Source organism: Salvelinus namaycush, chromosome 6 (assembly GCF_016432855.1).
Source record: "Salvelinus namaycush isolate Seneca chromosome 6, SaNama_1.0, whole genome shotgun sequence".
Lineage (NCBI taxonomy): Eukaryota > Metazoa > Chordata > Actinopteri > Salmoniformes > Salmonidae > Salvelinus > Salvelinus namaycush.
Window position 1 is genome coordinate 12931609 of NC_052312.1, and position 21722 is coordinate 12953330.

Below are 21722 nucleotides of genomic sequence, written 5' to 3' on the forward strand. Positions count from 1 at the left end.
ATGCATTCTATATACTATCTAATGACTAACGAACAATCAGGTCACACAAAGTTCTTTAGAGCGGCAAGTGTACAATAAAAAGGTCTTTGTCACCTCTGTTAAGAACTGTAATGAGATGACCCAGAATTAACTTGACCCAAATTGTCTGGTGACAAATGGGTAGGCCCACGGCCTATGACACCCGCATCCCGAGTGGCCCTGGTCCCGGTGGACACTACCCAGAGACCCTGTGATGCGCATAGGGGAAGTCTACCCATTAGCCCTTCACCACAGGAGACTGGAAATAAGGGCTGATAAGTTCTCTAATGCCTGAGGCGGCTCTTAATTGTCACCATGTAGTCCCCTGACACCTTGTCCCTATGGAATCTCCCATCAAAACATTTTTAAGACCCCTTCCCCTACCTCTAGAGCTTTTTGTTTTCTCTCCTCTTTCGCTAAGACTGTTTTAAGGTGACATTTGGTCTTGCATGTTCAATGATATTGGCTCGGCTTTATGGTCAGACGCGGTATGAAGGTTGTTTCTCGCATTGCCGACATCATCCCAGACTCCTGACAACAGCAACCCAATCTCCTCACGTCTGACCAATTCTTCCACACTGCTCAGGATTTCAGAGCCAGGGCATCGGCATGGGGCATCAGATTGCCACCTCAGATTATGACACTTTAAAATACATCAGTGGAGATGCCGCTGTTAAAACTTCTCAGTCAGTAGCTTGATTTTCCACATACACTTCCTTCCCCGACCTTGACGAGATGAGTCATAAGGAATTTCACGTGCGGCTGGGTTTTGCATTCCACAAATTAGTTATGATTTTCTTCTCATGGATGAGTTCATTTCACAAGTTTATCAAATGAATACAGATACATTGAGTCATCTCAGACCCATTCAAACCCATATGTAGAGAAGTGCACTGTCATAGAGTAACAATTTTGTGAGATTTTACTCTATTTTGATATTGATTGACAGACCAATCATATCAGCACACCAACATGCTGACAACATTCACTGGACATTTTTCTATTGGCTTTAGAGGTTTCCATTCTCCCCAAAATTGAGATGAGCTCTCTGGTCTCAGTGAGATTTATGTCACCATGATCGAGATGAACTTGACCTCACCTCACGGAATGTAAGTGGCCGTTTTTGCGGGTTCTCTAGCCCCTGCGTTTTGATGGAATCAATACAGAAAACATTTTAGCTGTCTCTTTCAGCAGGCTTGACCACTTTACCTGTCTTCGCTGGCCTTGATCAAACCCTCTCCTCTAAATCGAGCTCTTAACAACTTTAGGTGCAGTGTGAAATCTATGTTCTCAGTGAAAAGAAAAACATGTAGCAATCTGTTGCGTGTTGTGTGATCTGAAGTGAAGATGTTATTGTTTGGGTGGTGGCTTACATTTTAGTCAATTGGCTTGATTCCAAACGGAAAACTTCCCACATTCTCCCTGCCCTTGTCGACTTGCCTTCATCACTCTGGAGGGACTGGATAAATTAAAGCAATATTAGTGAATCTCTATACACATTTCTTTCATCTGGCCTCCTCAAATGTGCTAGAGCGACTCACTGCACTGTATAAAGGGCAGCGGTAGGACGTTTCTTTGTTTGGGACCCAGCCATTCTTCATTACTTTGCCAATTAGTGTTGACATCTGTAACCTCGCAACAGTCTCTGGGGTTTCAAGGATAGTGTGAACACACTGCATTTCCACTCTGCGCGACTCACAACCATATTTTGATTGGCAGACAATAGGGCTGAAATAAGGGAAGCAGTTTAATGTCGCAACGTACTGTAACCATTCTGAGCGTAATTACTGTACTCTATATGGCCTCATGCAGCGTGAACAAGCAGTGTGGAGGGGATGGGAGGGTTGACAAGAACACAAAACACTGTTTTAATTAGCACTAGCTTTGCGAAACAACAAAGGCTCCAAATAAATATTGTCTACGTCGAACTTTGTGTCTGTACAACAGACACCTTGATTGGTTTAGTGATTAGGTTTGAAGTTGATTCAACACGGAGTATGCATGCCATGGAAGAACTGGGACATTTTCAGCTTCCAGGAATTATGTACAGATCCTTGCGCCATGGGGCAGTGCATTCTCATGCTAAAACATGAGGTGATGGCGGCGGATGAATAGCACCACAATGAGCCTCAGGATCTTGTCACGGTATCTCTGTGCATTCAAATTGTCATCGCTAAATGCAATTGTGTACGTTGTCCGTAGCTTATACCTGCCCATTCCATAACCCCACCGCCACCATGGGGCACTCTGTTCACAACGTTGACATCAGCAAACCGTTCACCCACACAACGCCATACACGTAGTTGTGAGGCCGGTTGGACATAATGCCAAATTCTCTTAACTCTTAAGCGATGTTGGAGGTGGCTTATGGTAGAGGAATTAATATTAAATTATCTGGCAACAGCTCTGGTGGGCATTCCTGCAGTCAGCATGCCAATTGCACGCTCCCTCAAAACTTGAGACATCTGTGGCATTGTGTTGTGTGAAAAAAAATCACATTTTAGAGTGGCCTTTATTGTCCCCAGCACAAGATGCATCTGTGTAATGATAGTGCTGTTTAATCAGCTTCTTGATATCTTGGCAAAGGATATCTTGCTGTTTAACCAATTTGTGCACACAATTTTAGAGAAATAAGCTTTTTTGTGTGTATGGAAATTCAGGGATTTTCAGCTCATGAAACATGGGACCAACACTTTACATGTTGCGTTTATATATTTGTTTAGTGTAATAGCTTATATGGAGATTGTCTGACAAACAAATATCTGAGGTATAGTATATTAGAATTACTGCAATATCCATGATTATGCATTTGTAAAATACAGTGCCTTCAGAAAGTATTCACACTTTTTCCATATTTGGTTGTTACAGCCTGAAATTAAATGGATTAAATGTTGTGTCACTGGCCTACACACAATTCCCCATAATGTCAAAGTGGAATTATGTTTCTAGAAATGTTTACAAATTCTTTAAAAAGAAAAAGCTGAAATGTCTTGAGTGGCAAGCCTAAATAAGTTAAGGAGATAAAAATGTGCTTAAAGTCACATAATAAGTTGGACTCACTCTGTGTGCAAGAATAGTGTTTAACATGATTTCTGAATAACTACCTCATCTATGTACCCCACACATACAATTATCTGTAAAGTCCCTCAGACGAGCAGTGAATTTCAAACACATATTCAACCACAAAGACCATGGAGGTTTTCCAATATTATTATGATAATTTTTATTTATTTCACCTTTATTTAACCAGGTAAGCCAGTTGAGAACAAGTTCTCATTAACAACTGCGACCTAGCGAAGATGAAGCAAAGCAGTGCGACACAAACAACAACACAGAGTTACACATGGAATAAACAAACGTAGAGTCAATAACACAATAGAAAAAGTCTATATACAGTGTGTGCAAATGGAGTGAAAAGGTAAGGCCATAAATAGGCCATAGAGACGAAGTAATTACAATTTAGCAAATTAACACTGGAGTGATAGATGTGCAGATGATGATGTGCAAGTAGAAATACTGGTGTGCAAAAAAGTAAATAAAAACAATATGGGGATGAGGTAGGTAGATTGGATGGGCTGTGTACAGCTGCAGCGATCGGTAAGCTGCTCAGATAGCTGATGCTTAAAGTTAGTGAGGGAAGAAGTCTCCAACTTCAGCGATTTTTGCAATTCGTTCCAGTCATTGGCAGCAGAGAACTGGAAGGAAAGGCGGCCAAAGGAGGTGTTGGCTTTGGGGATGACCAGTGAGATATACCTGCTGGAGCGCGTGCTACGCAAAGAAGGGCAGCTATTGGTAGATGGGTAAAAAAAGCTGACATTGAATATCCCTTTGAGCATGGTGAAGTTATTAATTACACTTTTGATGGTGTATCAATACACCCAGTCACTACAAGATAAAGACATCTTTCCTAACTCAGTTGCTGGAGAGGAAGGAAACCGCTCAGGGATTTCACCATGAAGCCAATGGTGACTAAAAACAGTTACAGAGTGTAATGGCTGTGATAGGAGGAAACTGAGGATGGATCAACAACATTGTAGTTACTCCACAATACTAACCTAAAGAACAGAGTGAACGAAGGAAGCCTAAGTGTGAAAGAAGGAAGGCTGTGCAATTTTTTTCCCATTAAGGCACTGAAGTAAAACTGCAAAAAATGTGGCAAAGAAATACATTTTATGTCCTGAATATGAAGTGTTATGTTTGGGCAAATCCAACACAAGACATCACTATGTACCACTCTTCATATTTTCAAGCATGGTGGTGGCTGCATCATGTTATGGGTATGCTTGTCATCGACAGGGACTAGGGAGTATTTTAGGATAAAAAGAGAAGGAGTAGAGCTAACCACAGGCAAAATCCTAGAGGAAAACCTGGTTCAGTCTGCTTTCCAACAGACACTGGGAGACACATTTTCCTTTCAGCAGGACAATAACCTAAAGCACAAGGCCAAATATACACTGGAGTTGCTTACCAAGAAGACAGTGAATGCTCCCGAGTGGCGTAGTTACAGTTTAAACTTAAATCGGCTTTAATCTATGGCAAGACTTGAAAATGGCTGTGTGGCAATAATCATCTACCAACTTGACACAGCTTGAAGAATTTTTAAAAGAATAATGTGGAAATATTGTTCAATCCAGGTGTGCAAAGGCTCTTAGAGACTTACCCAGAAAGACTCACAGCTGTAATCGCTGTCAAAGGTGATTCTAAAATGTATTGACTCAGGGGTGTGAATACTTATGTAAATTCGATATTTCTGTATTTCATTTTCATTAAATTAGCAAAAAAAAATCTTAAAACATGTTTTTACTTCGTCATTATGGGGTATTGTGTGGCGATGGGTGAGAAAAATATACTATTTAATCAATTTTGAATTCAGGCTGTAACACAATAAAATGTGTAATAAGTCAAGGGGTATGAATACTTTCTGAAGGCACTGTATATGTGATAATTATTACTTTGACACCCTCATTGTGTAACCTACAATTCCCAACACATCACTTTTAAAGCCAGGACTAGATCAAGCTTATACAGACAGAATAAGCGGTGGACTGTATACCCAGTATATCCTAGTAAGACAATCCTCAGAGGGGTAAGATGTTAACACCACAACACCCTTCATAGCTCCCTTACACTTAACTTGTGACAGAATCAGGTCACAAAACAGCCAAAGGAAAAACTGGACACAAACTTAATTCAAACTTTGTGTTCTCGCCTGCTTTCCGGGTAAATCGAGGGTCTTCTTGACCTAAGCTAATCACAGGATATTAAAAGGGGTTTATGAAACAACAAAGATCTAGCTTTTCCCCTCGTTCCCCCAAAACCATGAGCCATCTGGGGACCCAAACACGTGGGTCCCGGGGTACTTACTACCCTACCCACCCAGGGTAAACTGTTCCTCCATCTCTCTTCTGCAGACTCGGTCATATCAGAGACCATCTGAGACAATTGAGTAGACACTGAGGTGTAAAGTTACAGTATGCCTGGAGCGCACTCACTGGTAACTTTGGTGCAAACTTTTACAACTCAAACCTCTCTTGATCTTGCGCCTGTTGTGCAAGGTTCTGAGGAGTTTTAGATGTTATTTGAGGAAAATTATTGCCTGAAACTTGAATACTCGTGGTAGGCTTTAGCTCAGTGGGGAAACACATTGACACTCATACACACAAACGTGTGTGCTGATCAAAAGTCTGCTGGTGTTAATGTGATTTTCTACTTGACAAGGCATGCAGCCCTGCTCTTAAAGTCTAAGGGTGCCACCTACCAGCTGTGTTTATGTAGTTGGTCCTCACCCACAAATATCGAAACAACAGCTGTGGCCCACACAATTATCACCCTTCACTCTCTCCCTTGGAGTTGTATACAGTTTTGCATGCATGTACAAGTTCTACAAATGTTGTAAATATTTGTGTCGACTATCATTAAGTGACCTTTTGTGGCCAATTAGCATTTTGTTTGTGCTAAGTTAATTGTGTTTGTGTCAAGTTCATTCAGTTTGCAACACGATCATTTAAGTAAATTTTGTTTCTATCAAATTTTTTCATTGTTGTTTTGGGCTATTGCGCCTCAGTGCCACCATAGCAATGAAAGGTGTTGCCTCAGTAAATGAATACTCATTCATAACCATAAGAGACCAACCTGGAAAGCTACTACAACCACTACTTTATGTAGTCTTTACACCGTTCAACTTGATGGATTATTTCAACATTGCTCAGTCCCATGTTTCATTTATTTAGTGGCCTTCCCTTTTTTGCCCATCATTATTTCACAATGGTCATCCGTTTCCAAACAGTGGGAGATGTATGGTATTATATACAGTAGACAGTTTGGGGTTGCATGAGTTGTGAGGTGGTGGTTTGTTACTACGCCGATAAAAGACAATATTCACCCGGTACTTTGCTAACTAGGAAATTTGTGTGACTGGACTTTCTCAAATAGTACTTTAGTAACCCTGCTAGAGGCTATATAAGGAACCATCCCCACATGCCTGCCGTTCATCTTGCACCTTTTACGGAGACAAAGGTTTGTTACATTGTGAGCTGTGAATGTTTTCGAAGCACATAGCTTAAGTGTTATCATTGTTATCAGCAGCCCAACAGGGGGTTGGTGAGACCTTAATGAGCGGCAGGTAGCCTAGTGGTTAAGAGCGTTGGGCCAGTAACAGAAAGGTTGCTGGTTTGAATCCCCAAGCCAACTAAGGGAAAAATCTGCCAATGTGCCCTTGAGCAAGACACGTAACCCTAATTTCTCCTGTAAGTTGCTGTGGTCTAAGAGCGTCTGCTAAATGACTACAATGTAAATATGGTGTCTTGAGCTGGGAATCCATTCATGTCCTTCTGATTACAAAATCAGACACAAGTAATGATATTGTATGTATGTGCATGCATTGCAAGATGTATATTCTAGTTCTGTCTTGTACAGAGGCAAGATAAAAATGGAAGTGTACGCTACTGTTCATTGTTTAACAACAAATTATTCATGTCAATGATTGATCTTTTTAGACGGTGTCCTTGGTGGATTTCTAAACCAAAATGGATTTTTTTTTCTCAGTATTCTACTCTGTATGAAAAGTTAGCTCTATTACCTAAAGGCTAGCTCCAGAAGCCTACATGATAGGCTAATACAATTCTTAAGGGCTTCAATGTCAAACATTATAGATTTCTATTTAGCAGACAAGGGCAGGATACTGTATAGCTCTTTGACTTGAGGAAGGAGCCAAGCCTCATTTTTCTCTCAAAGGACACCATTTTAAAAGCCCTCTGTATTTTCCTGTTTCCCTTTTGGGTATAATGGTCGATACACTTTTCCCCACGCTCACTCAAGGGCGTGGGCAGCAGGTAGCCTAGTGGTTAAGAGTGTTGGGCCAGTAATCGAAAGGTTGCTGGTTTGAATCCCCGAGCCGACTAGGTGTAAAATGTGTTGATGTGCCCTTGAGCAAGTCACTTAAACCCTAGTTCCTCCTGTACATTGCTCTGGATAAGAGCAACTACTAAAAATGAAAGGTTGATAATGGCCAGCCAAATGCATCTGATATGCAAGCCATACTGTAGTTCTTTGCAATTATGTGAAAAACACTTCCCACAGATTGCCAGTGTATTTGCAGGAAACATGTTTCATAAACTCTTATTGTTTTTTGGTTTCATTTGACTTTTGGCCCTCTTTCAGTACTGTATGCGAGGGCTATGAAAGTGTATGTTTTATCTGGTTGAAGCTTTTCATAGTTTCATATAGGGAAGGTTTAGAAAACACAACCCAATAAGGCATAGTAACAGCATAATGTTCTTACCTTCACATAGCTTATGTATATATTTTCTTTTTCACTTTCAAGCGTTTGCCCCCCCCCACCTACAGTATCCTGGCATCCCGGGTCCCATTTACTGTAAATCAAGAAAACCACTGTCCAAATGCATGAATTGTGTAAAAAGAGAATGTCAACCAATGTTTTTATGTATCACCTCACCTTGATATAGTCTCTCTTATGAATTCCTGCAACCCCATATTGCCTTGTCTAAGGGTCGATTCTTGTATTGAAAATGTGGGTAGTCTATTCCCTCATACCTTTGGGTTGAGAGATTGTCAGCACGGGTGAAATATTTTCCCCTGTGGTGAAAAACGCACTCCCAAAATTGAATAGCCGGGCCGTGTGAATGCTGGCTGGTAATAAGTCGATAATGAAAACAAGGCTTCCCCGCCTCCAACACATCTCAATGCTGAGGTTATGCGCTAACAACACTCTTCTCTGGATGTTTCTTTTTCTGAAAAGACTGGCTTTTGAAAAGTTGCATAAGAGTACTCATATAAGTGTCTCTTAGGTTTATGAATGGGGCCAGACGTCTACAGCTTGGTAGCTTTAAAAAGGCCTTGGATGAGAAATTGGTCGGAGCTTGGCTTGCATTTTCCTTTATTCTTGGATTTGGACAACATTGAATGGGCCATTTACTTTTTACTCCAAAGCACTGAATGAAATCAGAGCCTTTTATGTATAGTTTCTCCTCATATACAGTGGAAAGCTGAATCAACTGTATCGTGCCAATGAAAGGCTACGGCGGTCCTTTTCACATCAGTAGAAAGGATTGCTTTTTATCACGTCTTGCAGCATAGGAGGTTGTCAGAGGTTTTCTAGAGGCAAACTGGGAATACCTTGTTGGCCTGAAGAAAAGACCCTCTGTTCAAATCAACTAGCCTTTTGAAAACATGTTTTAATTGAGAAACCTTTAAAGCTACAGTCCTTAGTTGCTACATCCATTTTTGGACATATAAATGAATGATAGATACCCATTGATTCTTGAAGAATATAACTTAGAAAAGCCTCATGAGCCCAAAATATAAGCTTGTTTTAGTCCAGTGTTTGTAAACAATGTAAATGTAAACACACTGTATACCCTCAAAACATTAAGATTTCTAATGAATTATGGAATGATATTTCCTTTTTCCTTTGCAGGAGTGCCCTAGTGGCGTGGTCAATGAGGACACCTTCAAAGTCATCTACTCCCAGTTCTTCCCACAGGGAGGTATGTTGACACATCTGGTGAGAATTGTTCTGCTTGACAAATGGCTCCCACCATCCATACTGCTTTAGGGCTGAAATATTTAACCCTGGGTTGTGTTCAATATGCACAAAATGGGAGAAAAAGGCTTTGAAACAGAGAATGTACTACTTAAACTTCTCCAAAAAGTTTGGTTGTTTTCCGTTTCAAAACACTTTCTGTTTCTTACCTATTGAACACGACCCTGGTTGGGGAAGCTTCTAGATCAGCTGGAGGTTCTTGTTTCTTTTCAACTCTTTTACTGCATTCTGTAATCAACTTGATTAATTATCTCGAGCAATGTCTCCATTTTAGGCATAGGAGGCAGACAAAAAAGGTTAGAAAAGGTAATGAGAAGGAATAGAAGAATATCGCATTACAAAATGGAAATCAAATCAAATCTAATTTTATTTGTCACTAAGTGTAGAACTTAATGAAATGCTTACTTTACAAGCCAACAATGCAGTTAAGAAAAATAAATGGTGAGTAAAAAATAGATAAATAACAAATAATTAAATAGCAGCAGTAAAATAACAGTAGCAAGGCTACATACAGGGGGTACCGGTACAAAGTCAATGAGCGGGGGCATTGGTTAGTCAAGGTAATTGAGGTAATATGTATATGTAGGTAGAGTAAAAGTGACTATGCAAAGATAATAAACAGAGAGTAGCAGCAGCGTAAAAGAGAGGTGGGGGGGACAATGCAAATTAGTCTGGGTAGCCATTTGATTAGCTATTCAGGAGTCTTATGTCTTGGGGGGGTAGAAGCTGGAACCCTTTTGGACCTAGACTTGGCGCTCCGGTACCGCTTGCTATGCGGTAGCAGAGAGAACAGTCTATGACTAGGGTGACTGGAGTCTTTGACAATTTTTAGGGCCTTCCTCTGACACGGGAAGCTTGGCCCCAGTGATGTACTAGGCCGTATGCACTACCCTCAGTAGTGGCTTGCGGTCAGAGGCCGAGCAGTTGCCATACCAGGCAGTGATGCAACCAGTCAGGATGCTCTTGGTGGTGAAGCTGTAGAACTTTTTGAGGATCTGAGGACCCATGCCAAATCTTTTCAGTCTCCTGAGGGGGAATAGGCTTTGTCGTGCCCTCTTCACGACTGTCTTGGTGTGTTTGAACCATTATATTTTGTTGGTGATGTGGACACCAAGGAACTTGAAGCTCTCAATCTGCTCCACTACAGCCCCGTCGATGAGAATGGGGATGTGCTCGGTCCTCCTTTTCCTGTAGTCCACAATCATCTCTTTTGTCTTGATCACGTTGAAGGAGAGGTTGTTATCCTGGCACCACACGGCCAGGTCTCTGACCTCGTCCCTATAGGCTGTCTCATCGTTGTTGCCGATCAGCCCTACCACTGTTGTGTCGTCGGCAAACTTAATGATGGTGTGCAGTCATGAGTGAACAGGGAGTACAGGAGGGGACTGAGCACGCACCCCTGGGGGGCCCCCGTGTTGAGGATCAGCGTGGCAGATATGTTGTTATCTACCCTTACCACCTGGGGGCGGCATGTCAGGAAGTCCAGGATCCAGTTGCAGAGGGATGTGTTTAGTCCCAGGGTCCTTACCTTAGTGATGAGCTTTGAGGGCACTATGGTGTTGAACGCTGAGCTGTAGTCAATGAATAGCATCCTCACATAGGTGATCCTTTTGTCCAGGTGGGAAAGGGAAGTGTGGAGTGCAATAGAGATTGCATCATCTGTGGATCTGTTGGGGCGGTATGCAAATTGGAGTGGGTCTAGGGTTTCTGGGATAATGGTGTTGATGTGAGCCATGACCAGCTTTTCAAAGCACTTCATTGCTACAGACGTGAGTGCTATGGGTCGGTAGTCATTTAGGCAGGTTACCTTAGTGTTATTGTGCACAGGGACTATGATTGTCTGCTTGAAACATGTTGGTATTACAGACTCAGTCAGGGACAGGTTGAAAATACACTTGCCAATTGGTCAGCGCATGCTCGGAGTACACGTCCTGGTAATCCGTCTGGCCCTGCGGCCTTGTGAATGTTGACCTGTATAAAGGTCTTACTCACATCGGCTACGGAGAGCGTGATCACACAGTTGTCCGGAACAAGTGATGCTCTCATGTCTGCTTCAGTGTTGTTTGCCTCGAAGCGAGCATAGAAATAATTTAGCTTGTCTGGTAGGCTGGTGTCACTGGGCAGCTCACGGCTGTGCTTCCCTTTGTAATCTGTAATAGTTTGCAGGCCCTGCAACATCCGACGAGCGTCGGAGCCGGTGTAATACTATTCAATCTTAGTCCTGTATTGACGCTTTGCCTGTTTGATGGTTGGTCGGAGGGCATAGCGGGATTTCTTATAAGCATCTGGGTTAGAGTCTCGGTCCTTGAAAGCGGCAGCTCTACCCTTTAGCTCAGTGCGGATGTTGCCTGTAATCCATGGCTTCTGGTTGGGGTATGTACGTACAGTCACGTACAGGAATCAGGAGGATATATGGTCAGATTTGCCAAATGGACGGCGAGGGAGAGCTTTGTACGCGTCTCTGTGTTTGGAGTAAAGGTGGTCTTTTTTTCCTCTGGTTGCACATTAACATGCTGGTAGTAATTCGTTTAAACAGATTTAAGTTTCCCTGCATTAAAGTCCCCTGCCACTAGGAGCGCTGCCTCTGGATTGGCGTTTTCCTGTTTGCTTATGGCCTTATACAGCTCATTGAGTTCGGACTTAGTGCCAGCTTCGGTTTGTGGTGGTAAATAGACAGCTATGAAAAATATAGATGAAAACTCTCTTGGTAATAGTGTTGTCAACAGCTTATCATGAGATACTCTACCTCAGGCCAGAAACACCTCAGGACTTCCTTACTATTAGATTTCATGCAACAGCTGTTGTTTACAAATATACACAGACCGCCACCCCTTGTCTTACCGGAGGCGGCTGTTCTACCTTGCCGATGCAGGGTAAACCCCGCCAGCTGTACGTTATTCATGTTGTCGTTCAGCCACGACTCGGTGAAACTTAAGATATTACAGTTCTTAATGTCCCGTTGGTAGGATATTCGTGATCGTAGCTCATCTATTTTGTTAACCAATGATTGTATGTTGGCTAATAGGACTGATGGTAGAGGCAGATTACCCACTCGCCGTCGGATCCTTACAAGGCACCCCAACCTACGTCCCCGATATCTCAGTCTCTTTCTCATGCAAATCACAGGGAATTGGGCCTTGTCGGGTGTCTGAAGTAGATCCTTCACGTCCGATTCGTTAAAGAAAACATCTTTGTCCAGTGAGTAATCGCTGTCCTGATATCTAGAAGCTCTTTTCGGTCATAAGAGACGGTGGCAGAAACATTATGTACAAAATAAGTTGCAAATAACGCAAAAAAAACCACACAATCGCACAATTGGTTAGGAGACCGTAAAATGGCAGCCATCTCCTCCGGCGCCATTATATCTGAAGACTGTTTCATGTTTTTCTTTCGTTTTTGCTGTTTTATCCGGGTCGTTCTTAAATTACGGTGGCGTTTGGGCAAGACATTGTGGAAAATTCACTTCATTTTTCATTTTTTTATTTAAAATGTATTTGGGTACTTCTTCCCATTCTAAATCAACTAATATGGTAGCTTAATGACTTTAAATTATGTTTATCATTATGATAACATTGTGCCACCAGTAGGAGTAGTAACACCAATGATGGTAACACCAATGAGACATTTTTGGTAAACGAGGAATTTCTGAAATGGAGGCCACAAATTCTCAAATCTAAGGTCATCAAACCTTTAAACATAATTTACTAAAGAGATATGATTAATCATTTTTCTCACAATGTTATTTCCCTTGATTTAAATTGAGTAACACCAAGTGACACTGGATTTAGACACCAAATTATCAAAGAAATCCTAAAATGTATGACATACTAAAAGGGTGTTATTAGCTAATAATTGTCTTTAATATAGACCCCTCCCACAATAACAGTTTTCCACTGGAGGGAGTGCTCAAGCTAGGTCCTTGTATATCTTTGTAATGAGAGTTTTATATCATTGGTGTTAACACCTTGAAAATCTGAGGGACAGACATTATACTATTAATAAAAAAAGCTATTTTAATACTCATTGTAACGGCTGTCATCCTCTTCTTCCTCTGAAGAGGTGTAGCAAGGATCGGACCAATACGCAGCGTGGTAGGTGTCCATGTTTTAATAGGGAAAACTGAACATGAACACAAATACAAAAACAATAAACGTGAACAAACCGAAACAGTCCCGTGTGGCACAAACACTGACACAGGAACAATCACCCACAAAATACCCAAAGAACATGGCTGCCTAAATATGGTTCCCAATCAGAGACAACGATAAACACCTGCCTCTAATTGAGAACCAATCTAGGCAACCATAGACTTACATAACCACCTATAATGAACCCAACCCCATAAATCTACAACAAACCCCTAGACAGTACAAACACCCTAGACGAGACAAAAAAACATACAAACCACCCTCGTCACACCCTGACCTAACCAAAATAATAAAGAGAACAAAGATAACTAAGGCCAGGGCGTGACACTCATTGATTTTATTGATGTATAAAATATGAAATAATTTTGTTCACTATATAGCATTCAAAATAATAGATATCTCTTAATCCACAAAACACGTCACCAGTGGGACAAGCCAATTTGCTAGCCCCCAGTAGTTTCTACAATGCATACAAATAGATATTTTGCAGTATAAAGGACTTACATATGTTTTCTTATTAAATAACAGTTAAATAAATGACAAAATACATTTTCCATTTTAAGTGTTTTTTCATTGTCTCAAAGTCAAGGGACAGCATTTACCAATACAATTCAAGAATGACCCATCCCTTACTGACTAGGAATAGGGGGTGAAAAATGCTTAGCCCATTTTATAATGAGGTTTTCCTTTGCCCGGACCAAATGTGCTTTTGCTTTTGATTATCCAGTGGAATTGGGTCATTGGAATTGGTCTACCTGGAAAAAGAGGGGTTTGGGTTCTTGGAAATAAGCGCCTGGACTTTCTATGGCATATCGATATTCAGTTCATTTAGAGTTCACACTGCCCAGAGGTAATATTTTTCTACTCTGAAGTTCTCCCCAGGTTCTAATTCACACATGATGTTTTTAAAAAGCCCCCTATAAGACACTGTATCAAATAAGACAAATGACGAACAACACTGGTGAATGTGTCCCCCAATTCACTTTTATATGATGTCTCCATAACCATATAAATATATGGCTTTGGTTGTTCTTCATTACAGAAAGAGAGACCAAACTCTGTGTGAACTCTGAGGATATGGGTAGACACTAGCTGACACTAGCTGGAGCCCTTTCTGATAGTGTCCCTGGGTACCTTGTGTTTGGTGGACTAACATCTGTATTATACAGCTCAACAAAAGAAACTCAAGACTGACACTTCCATCTTTACCGCAAACACACACACACACACACACACACACACGCACACACGCACACACACGCACGCACGCGCGCTTCTGTTTATGCTGCCTGAAGATATTTGAGGTTTACCTCCGTTCCAACCACAACATGTGTGAAGATGCAGCTTTGTTATTCTTGCAGTGAGAATGAAAGGGAGCGATAACACATCTCACTTAAAGGCCTGCAACTGTGAAAACAAGAAAGAAAAATGAATCCAAACTCTTTCATACTCTGTTTTCTGTGTACTTAGGATGGATTTTTATGTTGAACAAAGGAGCAAAAACATTTGAAAATGTCTAGTTGGAACCACCGTATCTTCGGTCTAAATTGAGGCTGTGACTGGTCATTACTATGTTTGACCGAGGCTGTGTGTCTCTCATTTCAGACGCGTCGATGTATGCACATTTTCTGTTCAACGCGTTTGACACGGATAAAGATGGATCTGTGAGTTTTGAGGTAAGCTTGTGTATCCTTCTTCAGATCCTATTCCTTTGACTGACATCCAGTGACGGACTGGGAATTAAATTAGGCTCATTTCAGCCATGCTGGCTGCACCACAGCAGCCCCAGCATCACCTCCACCCCCACCCCCCAGTTTTTAACTCACAAAATATATATTTTTCATTACATAAACAAGACAATTGGATGTTCTGAGTCCATGTTAATGCAAAAATCACATCAAAAACAATATTTTAGGGTGATTCTTGAGTGTAATTTTAATTGTGCACCTAGCGAGAGAGGACTGTGTTTGTCTAGCGATGTTTCTGGTCGTCACTATCTGGGCAAGTGGCAAAGTTATAAACCCTGCCTATTTCTACAATGTATCTTCTTAAAATCAGATTTTAAACCTAACCACACTGCTAACCTTATGCTTAATCCTAACCTGAAATTAAAACCAAAAAGAAAATGTGTGTTTTCATTATTTTGGACAACATAGCCAATTTTGACTTTGCCGCTTACCCATCTACTGGGAACCAATGTCGTTGTAGGCTACTACGATGGCAGAGTTTGCCAACCAAATCCTCACCCGATTCATACAAATAATAATCATGATATCATTCTGCCAGGTAGGCATACTTAGTAGTTAACGTTTAATTCAAAATGTTTTTGGGAAAGCCTTTCAATCTACTCATAAGACAGTTGCAGTATCATAAGTAGGTCTAGCCGATTGCTAACTGACTACACCATAGATAAACCTGCATGCATGCACACACATACACACACAAAGACTGATGTTGCAATATTTTTATGGCATATGAGAAACTTGTGCAAATGAATGAATTGTAATGCGTTCAATAGGCTTACAGTAGCTAATTATTTTCTAGCCTAACTAGGCCGCATACTAGCCTACATATGCAAATGCCTGTCTGATATATGCCCCCCTACCCTAAGGATTCATTAGGCCTATAATTATTAGGCAACACATGCAGCCAAAACATCAAGGAAGTCAGTATACATCTATCAGTGTGTGTGTGTCTCTGTTTTCTACCTCCGACTGCATTGTCCTACGTTCCTTTGGCGCAGTTGAACTGTCTGTGCGCCTTGAGTCATGTTATTTATTCTCATCATCCATATTTACTCTGCTCATGTAACGGCCTCGCCCTCGCAATCCTTCCTCTCTTTTGCTTCTTTAGTTCAGCTATTTTACAAAACATGGGCCTTATCTGTCAATTTGGTAGCCCAGATTTTGCTGCATCGGACTCAAAAGCTTTTTTTTGTTTTTTGTTTTCCGCACAACCTTTTCATTTTTTACTGGTCATTTTTTTTACCATTCGGTAGGAACGGGCTGGCAAACTGATGGCATGTTTGACTTTGAACTTAACCAGACCGGCCCATCTTGGTAGGGGGGCCATTTCTCACTGCATCTGCCCAATAGAGAAAGCTGATAGATTATGTCAACAGAGAAAAAAGAAAAGGCTACTACAAAAATATATTAACAGGCTCATCAGCCGCTGGCTGTGCCGCTCTCTTTTCACTCCAAAAAAATGGTTCAGCCCATCTGGCATCTGCCAGATTTGCCAGACGACCAATCCGCCCCTGATGACATCCCTGACATCACTCTCTGAAGTATAATGACCTAGATACATTTCCCATTAGAGGTTTGGTTCTATAGTGTCACAGTTACTCTTTTGGTAGAACACAGTCTTGACCAGTGTCGGTCAATCATGGTACTGGAGACCCACAGGGTGTGCAGGCTTTTATTTCAATCTAGTCTTGACACCCATTTAATAACTTAAAGGCTTTGTTGATGACTTGAGTAGGGTGGGCTAATGCTGAGCAACAATAGCCTGCACACCCTGCTGGTCTTCAGGACCAGAATTTACAGGATACAAGATATACAGTGCCTTCAGAAAGTATTCACAACCCTTGACTTTTTCCACATTTTGTGTTGCAAAGTGGTATTCAAATTGATTTAATTGTATTTTTTTTGTCCACAATGTACACAAAATACTAATGTCAAAGTTGAAGAAGAATTTTAACATTTGTAAAAAAAAATAAAAAAAATATGAAAAATAAAACAGTAGCTAATAAGTATTCAACCCCCTGAGTTAATACATGTTACAATCACCTTTGGCAGCGATTACATCTGTGAGTCTTTCTGGGTAAGCCATTTAAGAGCTTTCCACACCTGGATTGTGCATCATTTGCCCATTATTCTTTTCAAAATTCTTCAAGCTCTGTCAATTTGTTTGTTGATCATTGCCAGACAACCATTTTCAGGTCTTGCCATAGATTTTCAAGCAGATTTAAGTCAAAACTGTAACTCTGCCAATCAGGAACATTCACTGTCTTCTTGGTAAACAACTCCAGTGTAGATTTGGCCTTGATTTTTAGGTTATTGTCAAAAAGTGAATTGCTATGCCACATTTTTTGCAGTATTACTTTAGTGCCTTGTTGCAAACAGGATGCATGTTTTGGAATATTTGTCTTCTGTATTCTTTTCACTTTGTCGTTTAGGTTAGTATTGTGAAGTAACTACAATGTTATTGATCCATCCTCAGTTTTCTCCTATCACAGCCATTACACTTTGTAACTGTTTTAAAGTCACCATTGGCCTCATGGTGAAATCCCTGAGCGGTTTCCTTCCTCTCCGACAACTGAGTTAGGAGGAATGCCTTTATCTTTGTAGTGACTGGGTGTATTGATACACCATCCAAAGTGTAATTAATAACTTCACCATGCACAAAGGGATATTCAATGTCTGCTTTTTTTACCCATCTACCAGTAGCTGCCCTTCTTTTTTGAATTTAACTAGGCAAGTCAGTTAATAAAAAAAATCTTATTTACAATGACGGCCTACCCCGGGCCAATTGTGCGCCGCCCTATGGGACTCCCAATCCCAGCCAGATGTGATGTAGCCTGGATTCGAACCTAGGTACTGCAGTGACGCCCCTTTACTGAGATGCAGTGTCTTAGACCACTGCACCACTCGGGAGCCTTCTTTGCAAGGCATTGGAAAACCTCCCTGATCTTTGTGGTTGAAACTGTTTGAAGTGCACCGCTCGACTGAGGGACCTTACAGATAATTGTGTGTGTGGGGTATAGAGATTAGAGGTCAACCGATTAATCGGAATGGCCGATTAATTAGGGCCGATTTCAGGTTTTCATAACAATCGGTAATCGGCATTTTTGGACACCGATCATGGCCGATTACATTGCACTCCACGAGGAGACTGCGTGGCAGGCTGACTACCTGTTATGCGAGTGCAGCAAGGAGCCATGGTAAGGTGCTAACTAGCATTAAACATATCTTATAAAAAAACAATCAATCTTAACATAATCACTAGTTAACTACACATGGTTGATGATATTACTAGTTTATCTAGCTTGTCCTGCTTTGCATATAATTGATGCGGTGCCTGTTAATTTATCAATGAATAATAGCCTACTTCGCCAAACGGGTGATTTAACAAGCGCATTCACGAAAAAAGCAAACATTTCTGTGTGTTATTATGTTATAATTAAGTCTATGATTTGATATTTGATAGAGCAGTCTGACTGAGCGGTGGTAGGCAGCAGCAGGCTCGTAAGCGTTCATTCAAACAGCACTTTCGTGCGTTTGCCAGCAGCTCTTCGCTGTGTTTCAAGCATTGCGCTGTTTAAGACTTCAAGCCTATCAACTCCCGAGATTAGGCTGGTGTAACCGATGTGAAATGGCTAGCTAGTTAGCGGGGTGCACGCTAATAGCGTTTCAAACGCCACTCGCTCTGAGACTTGGAGTAGTTGTTCCCCTTGCTCGGGAAGGGCCGCGGCTTTTGTGGAGGGATGCGTAACGATGCTTCGAGGGTGGCTGTTGTCGATGTGTTCCTGGTTCGAGCCCAGGTAGGGGCGAGGAGAGGGACGGAAGCTATACTGTTACACTGGCAATACTAAAGTGCCTATAAGAACATCCAATAGTCAAAGTTATATGAAATACAAATTGTATAGAGAGAAATAGTCCTATAATTCCTACAATAACCTCAACCTAAAACTTCTTACCTGGGAATATTGAAGACTCATGTTAAAAGGAACCACCCACTTTCATATGTTCTCATGTTCTGAGCAAGGAACTTAAACGTTAGCTTTTTTACATGGCACATATTGCACTTTTACTTTCTTCTCCAACACTTTGTTTTGTGCATTATTTAAACCAAATGGAACATGTTTCATTATTTATTTGAGGCTAAATTGATTTGATTGATGTATTATATTAAGTTAAAATAAAAGTGTTCATTCAGTATTGTTGTAATTGTCATTATTACAAATAAATAAATAAATAAACAAATTGGCCAATTAATCGGTATCTGCTTTTTTTTTTGTCCTCTTTTTGGTCCTCAAATAATCGGTATCGGTATCGGCGTTGAAAAATCATAATCGGTCGACCTCTAATAGAGATGAGGTAGTCATTAAAAAATCATGTTTGCAACTTATGTGACTTAAAAATATATATATACTCCTGAACTTATTTAGGCTTGCCATAACAAAAGGGTTGAATACTTACTGACTCAAGACATTTCAGCTCTTTAAATGTTTTATTAATTTATAAAAACAAACAAAAAAACATTGTGGGGTATTGTGTAGCCAGGCCAGTAACAAAAAATCTAAATGTAATTCATCTTCAATTCAGGCTGTAACACAACAACATTTGGAGAAAGTAAAGGGGTGTAAATACTTTCTGAAGGCACTGTCTAAATATATTTATTTATTATCTTTATATACTGTATCTCAATGGGACTTTCCAGGTTAAATAATCTATTTTACAATACATATTTTAATATAGAATGTACAATTGTGGAGATTTCTTACATCAGTCTGAGAGTATGTGTGTCATCTCAATCCTCTCCTAGTTACCTACCCCGTTGCCCTAGGAGCATTTGACAGAAGTTGATACAAAAAAGTGAGCATTCCAAGGTTGTTAGAAGCTTCATACCCACAAGACACATGCTAAACTGTGAAACTTCACTTAATTTGAATTGAGTCCAAATGGAATCCCCCCAGCATACATATAATTAACATTAATGAAGTGAATAATCTTGCTTATTAGGATAGAAAAGTTGTCTTTGCTCTTCACCCGAGTTATCTGGTGTTACAAAAACACGGTGCGTTCTTCTGTACAAGAGTACTGTATCACTCTCAAGCTTATTTTGTAGGGATCCAAAAGCATCTCTACAAATCAAATAATGTTCATTATTTATTATCTATGTTTCTGCACCCCAAGGATATAATGTGTGTTCATTTGTTGTTTTTTGGGGAAGAATATTGTTGTAAAGAATCATACTGATGAATGCGTTATGGGCGGCAGTAGCCTATCAGTTAAGAGCATTGGGCCAGTATCCGAAAGGTTGCTGGTTCAAATCCCAACGGAGTACGTGCCCTTGAGCAAGGCACTTGACACCAATTGCTCCTCTGGATAAGAGTGTCTGCTAAAGGACTTACATGTTATATATTTTAGACTAGATACTTCGATCACTTAGATATGATAACCAAACTAAGTTCAATTCAATTTCCATATCACTTAGATATGGTCACCAAAAAGAGTTCAGTTCAAGTTCATTCTTTGTACACGAGTAGAAATGTCTGTTACCAGTATCATATCAATCCATTAAGGCTTCATAGATATTTCTGATATGTTTTTGGTACAATTTCCAATAGTTTGTGTTTCTACTGCAGGACTTTGTCATGGGCCTCTCTATCCTCCTCCGAGGCTCAGTCCAGGAGAAGCTCAACTGGGCGTTCAATCTGTATGATATTAATAAGGACGGATATATTACTAAAGAGGTACGTACAATCAATGTCGCAACTCGCTGTCTATATGCCGTTAATTGAGTAACTTATTGATTTCTATAAATAAGAATAAAATACTGACCTAGTAATTGGTTGAACGAGTGGTACTTTACTTTATGTAGATGTAAAGCATGACATGTCTTTACATTTTGGTCAACCAGTCTAATGATATTTAAAAAGGATCCTCTACTTTTCTTCACCTTGTCTATTATACAGTGTACTTGTCAACATTATCTTTACTCTCTGTTTTAAAGGAAATGCTTGACATCATGAAGGCCATCTATGACATGATGGGGAAATGCACATATCCCCTACTCAAAGACGATACCCCTCGACAACACGTGGAGATATTTTTTCAGGTGTGTGTTTTTTTTAAAGTGCCATACATTGTTGCCAAAATGTGCATATTACATTCACCATCATCATCAGCATTTATTGTATGGACCAATAGTCCAATGCTTGTCGTATTTAAATACAAGTTACCCTAAAGTACAGTGACAGTTGTTATGTGGAATGAAATGAACTATTTTCCATCTTTGCAATTAGTTCATCCATGTGTACTGTTACAATATACATCTTTTGCATTGCCTTCCCAACCTCTCTGACGAACCTCTCTGATGTTCCTGACCAACAGAAGATGGATAAAAATAAGGATGGTGTTGTAACCATAGATGAGTTTATTGACTGCTGCCAAAATGTGAGTTATTTCCACCGCCTTCTCTGCAATTGCATCACATGTTTTGCATAATACAGTATTTAGTACCTCTGGTATACATTTTCAGTGAAGTATGGACATCTCTAAAGTTCCTCTCTTTGTCCACCAGGATGAGAACATCATGAGGTCGATGCAGCTCTTTGAAAATGTAATTTAACTCTTGGCTGACCTGGAGAGCTCTGGACTCGACTATCAACAGACACCAACCAACACCAACCAACAACCGGCATACAGTGGACCACACAAATCATGTAATGTAATGTAATGGTACCATGTAATGGTATGAAACATTCTGGA

At 40.5% G+C, this 21722-nt stretch overlaps 1 protein-coding gene across 3 annotated transcripts in view; it reads left to right on the forward strand.

Annotated features, from left to right (window-relative positions):
- Positions 1–21582, forward strand: part of LOC120049234 (Kv channel-interacting protein 4-like) — a 182568-nt gene extending 160986 nt beyond the window's left edge. For all 3 annotated transcript variants that reach the window (XM_038995471.1, XM_038995470.1, XM_038995469.1), the window contains exons 3-8: positions 8954–9023; positions 14833–14903; positions 20597–20704; positions 20965–21069; positions 21345–21407; positions 21535–21582. In XM_038995471.1, coding sequence (XP_038851399.1) covers positions 8954–9023; positions 14833–14903; positions 20597–20704; positions 20965–21069; positions 21345–21407; positions 21535–21582 — 465 coding nt within the window. The remainder of the gene's footprint in view (positions 1–8953; positions 9024–14832; positions 14904–20596; positions 20705–20964; positions 21070–21344; positions 21408–21534) is intronic.
- The last annotated feature ends 140 nt before the right edge of the window (positions 21583–21722 follow it).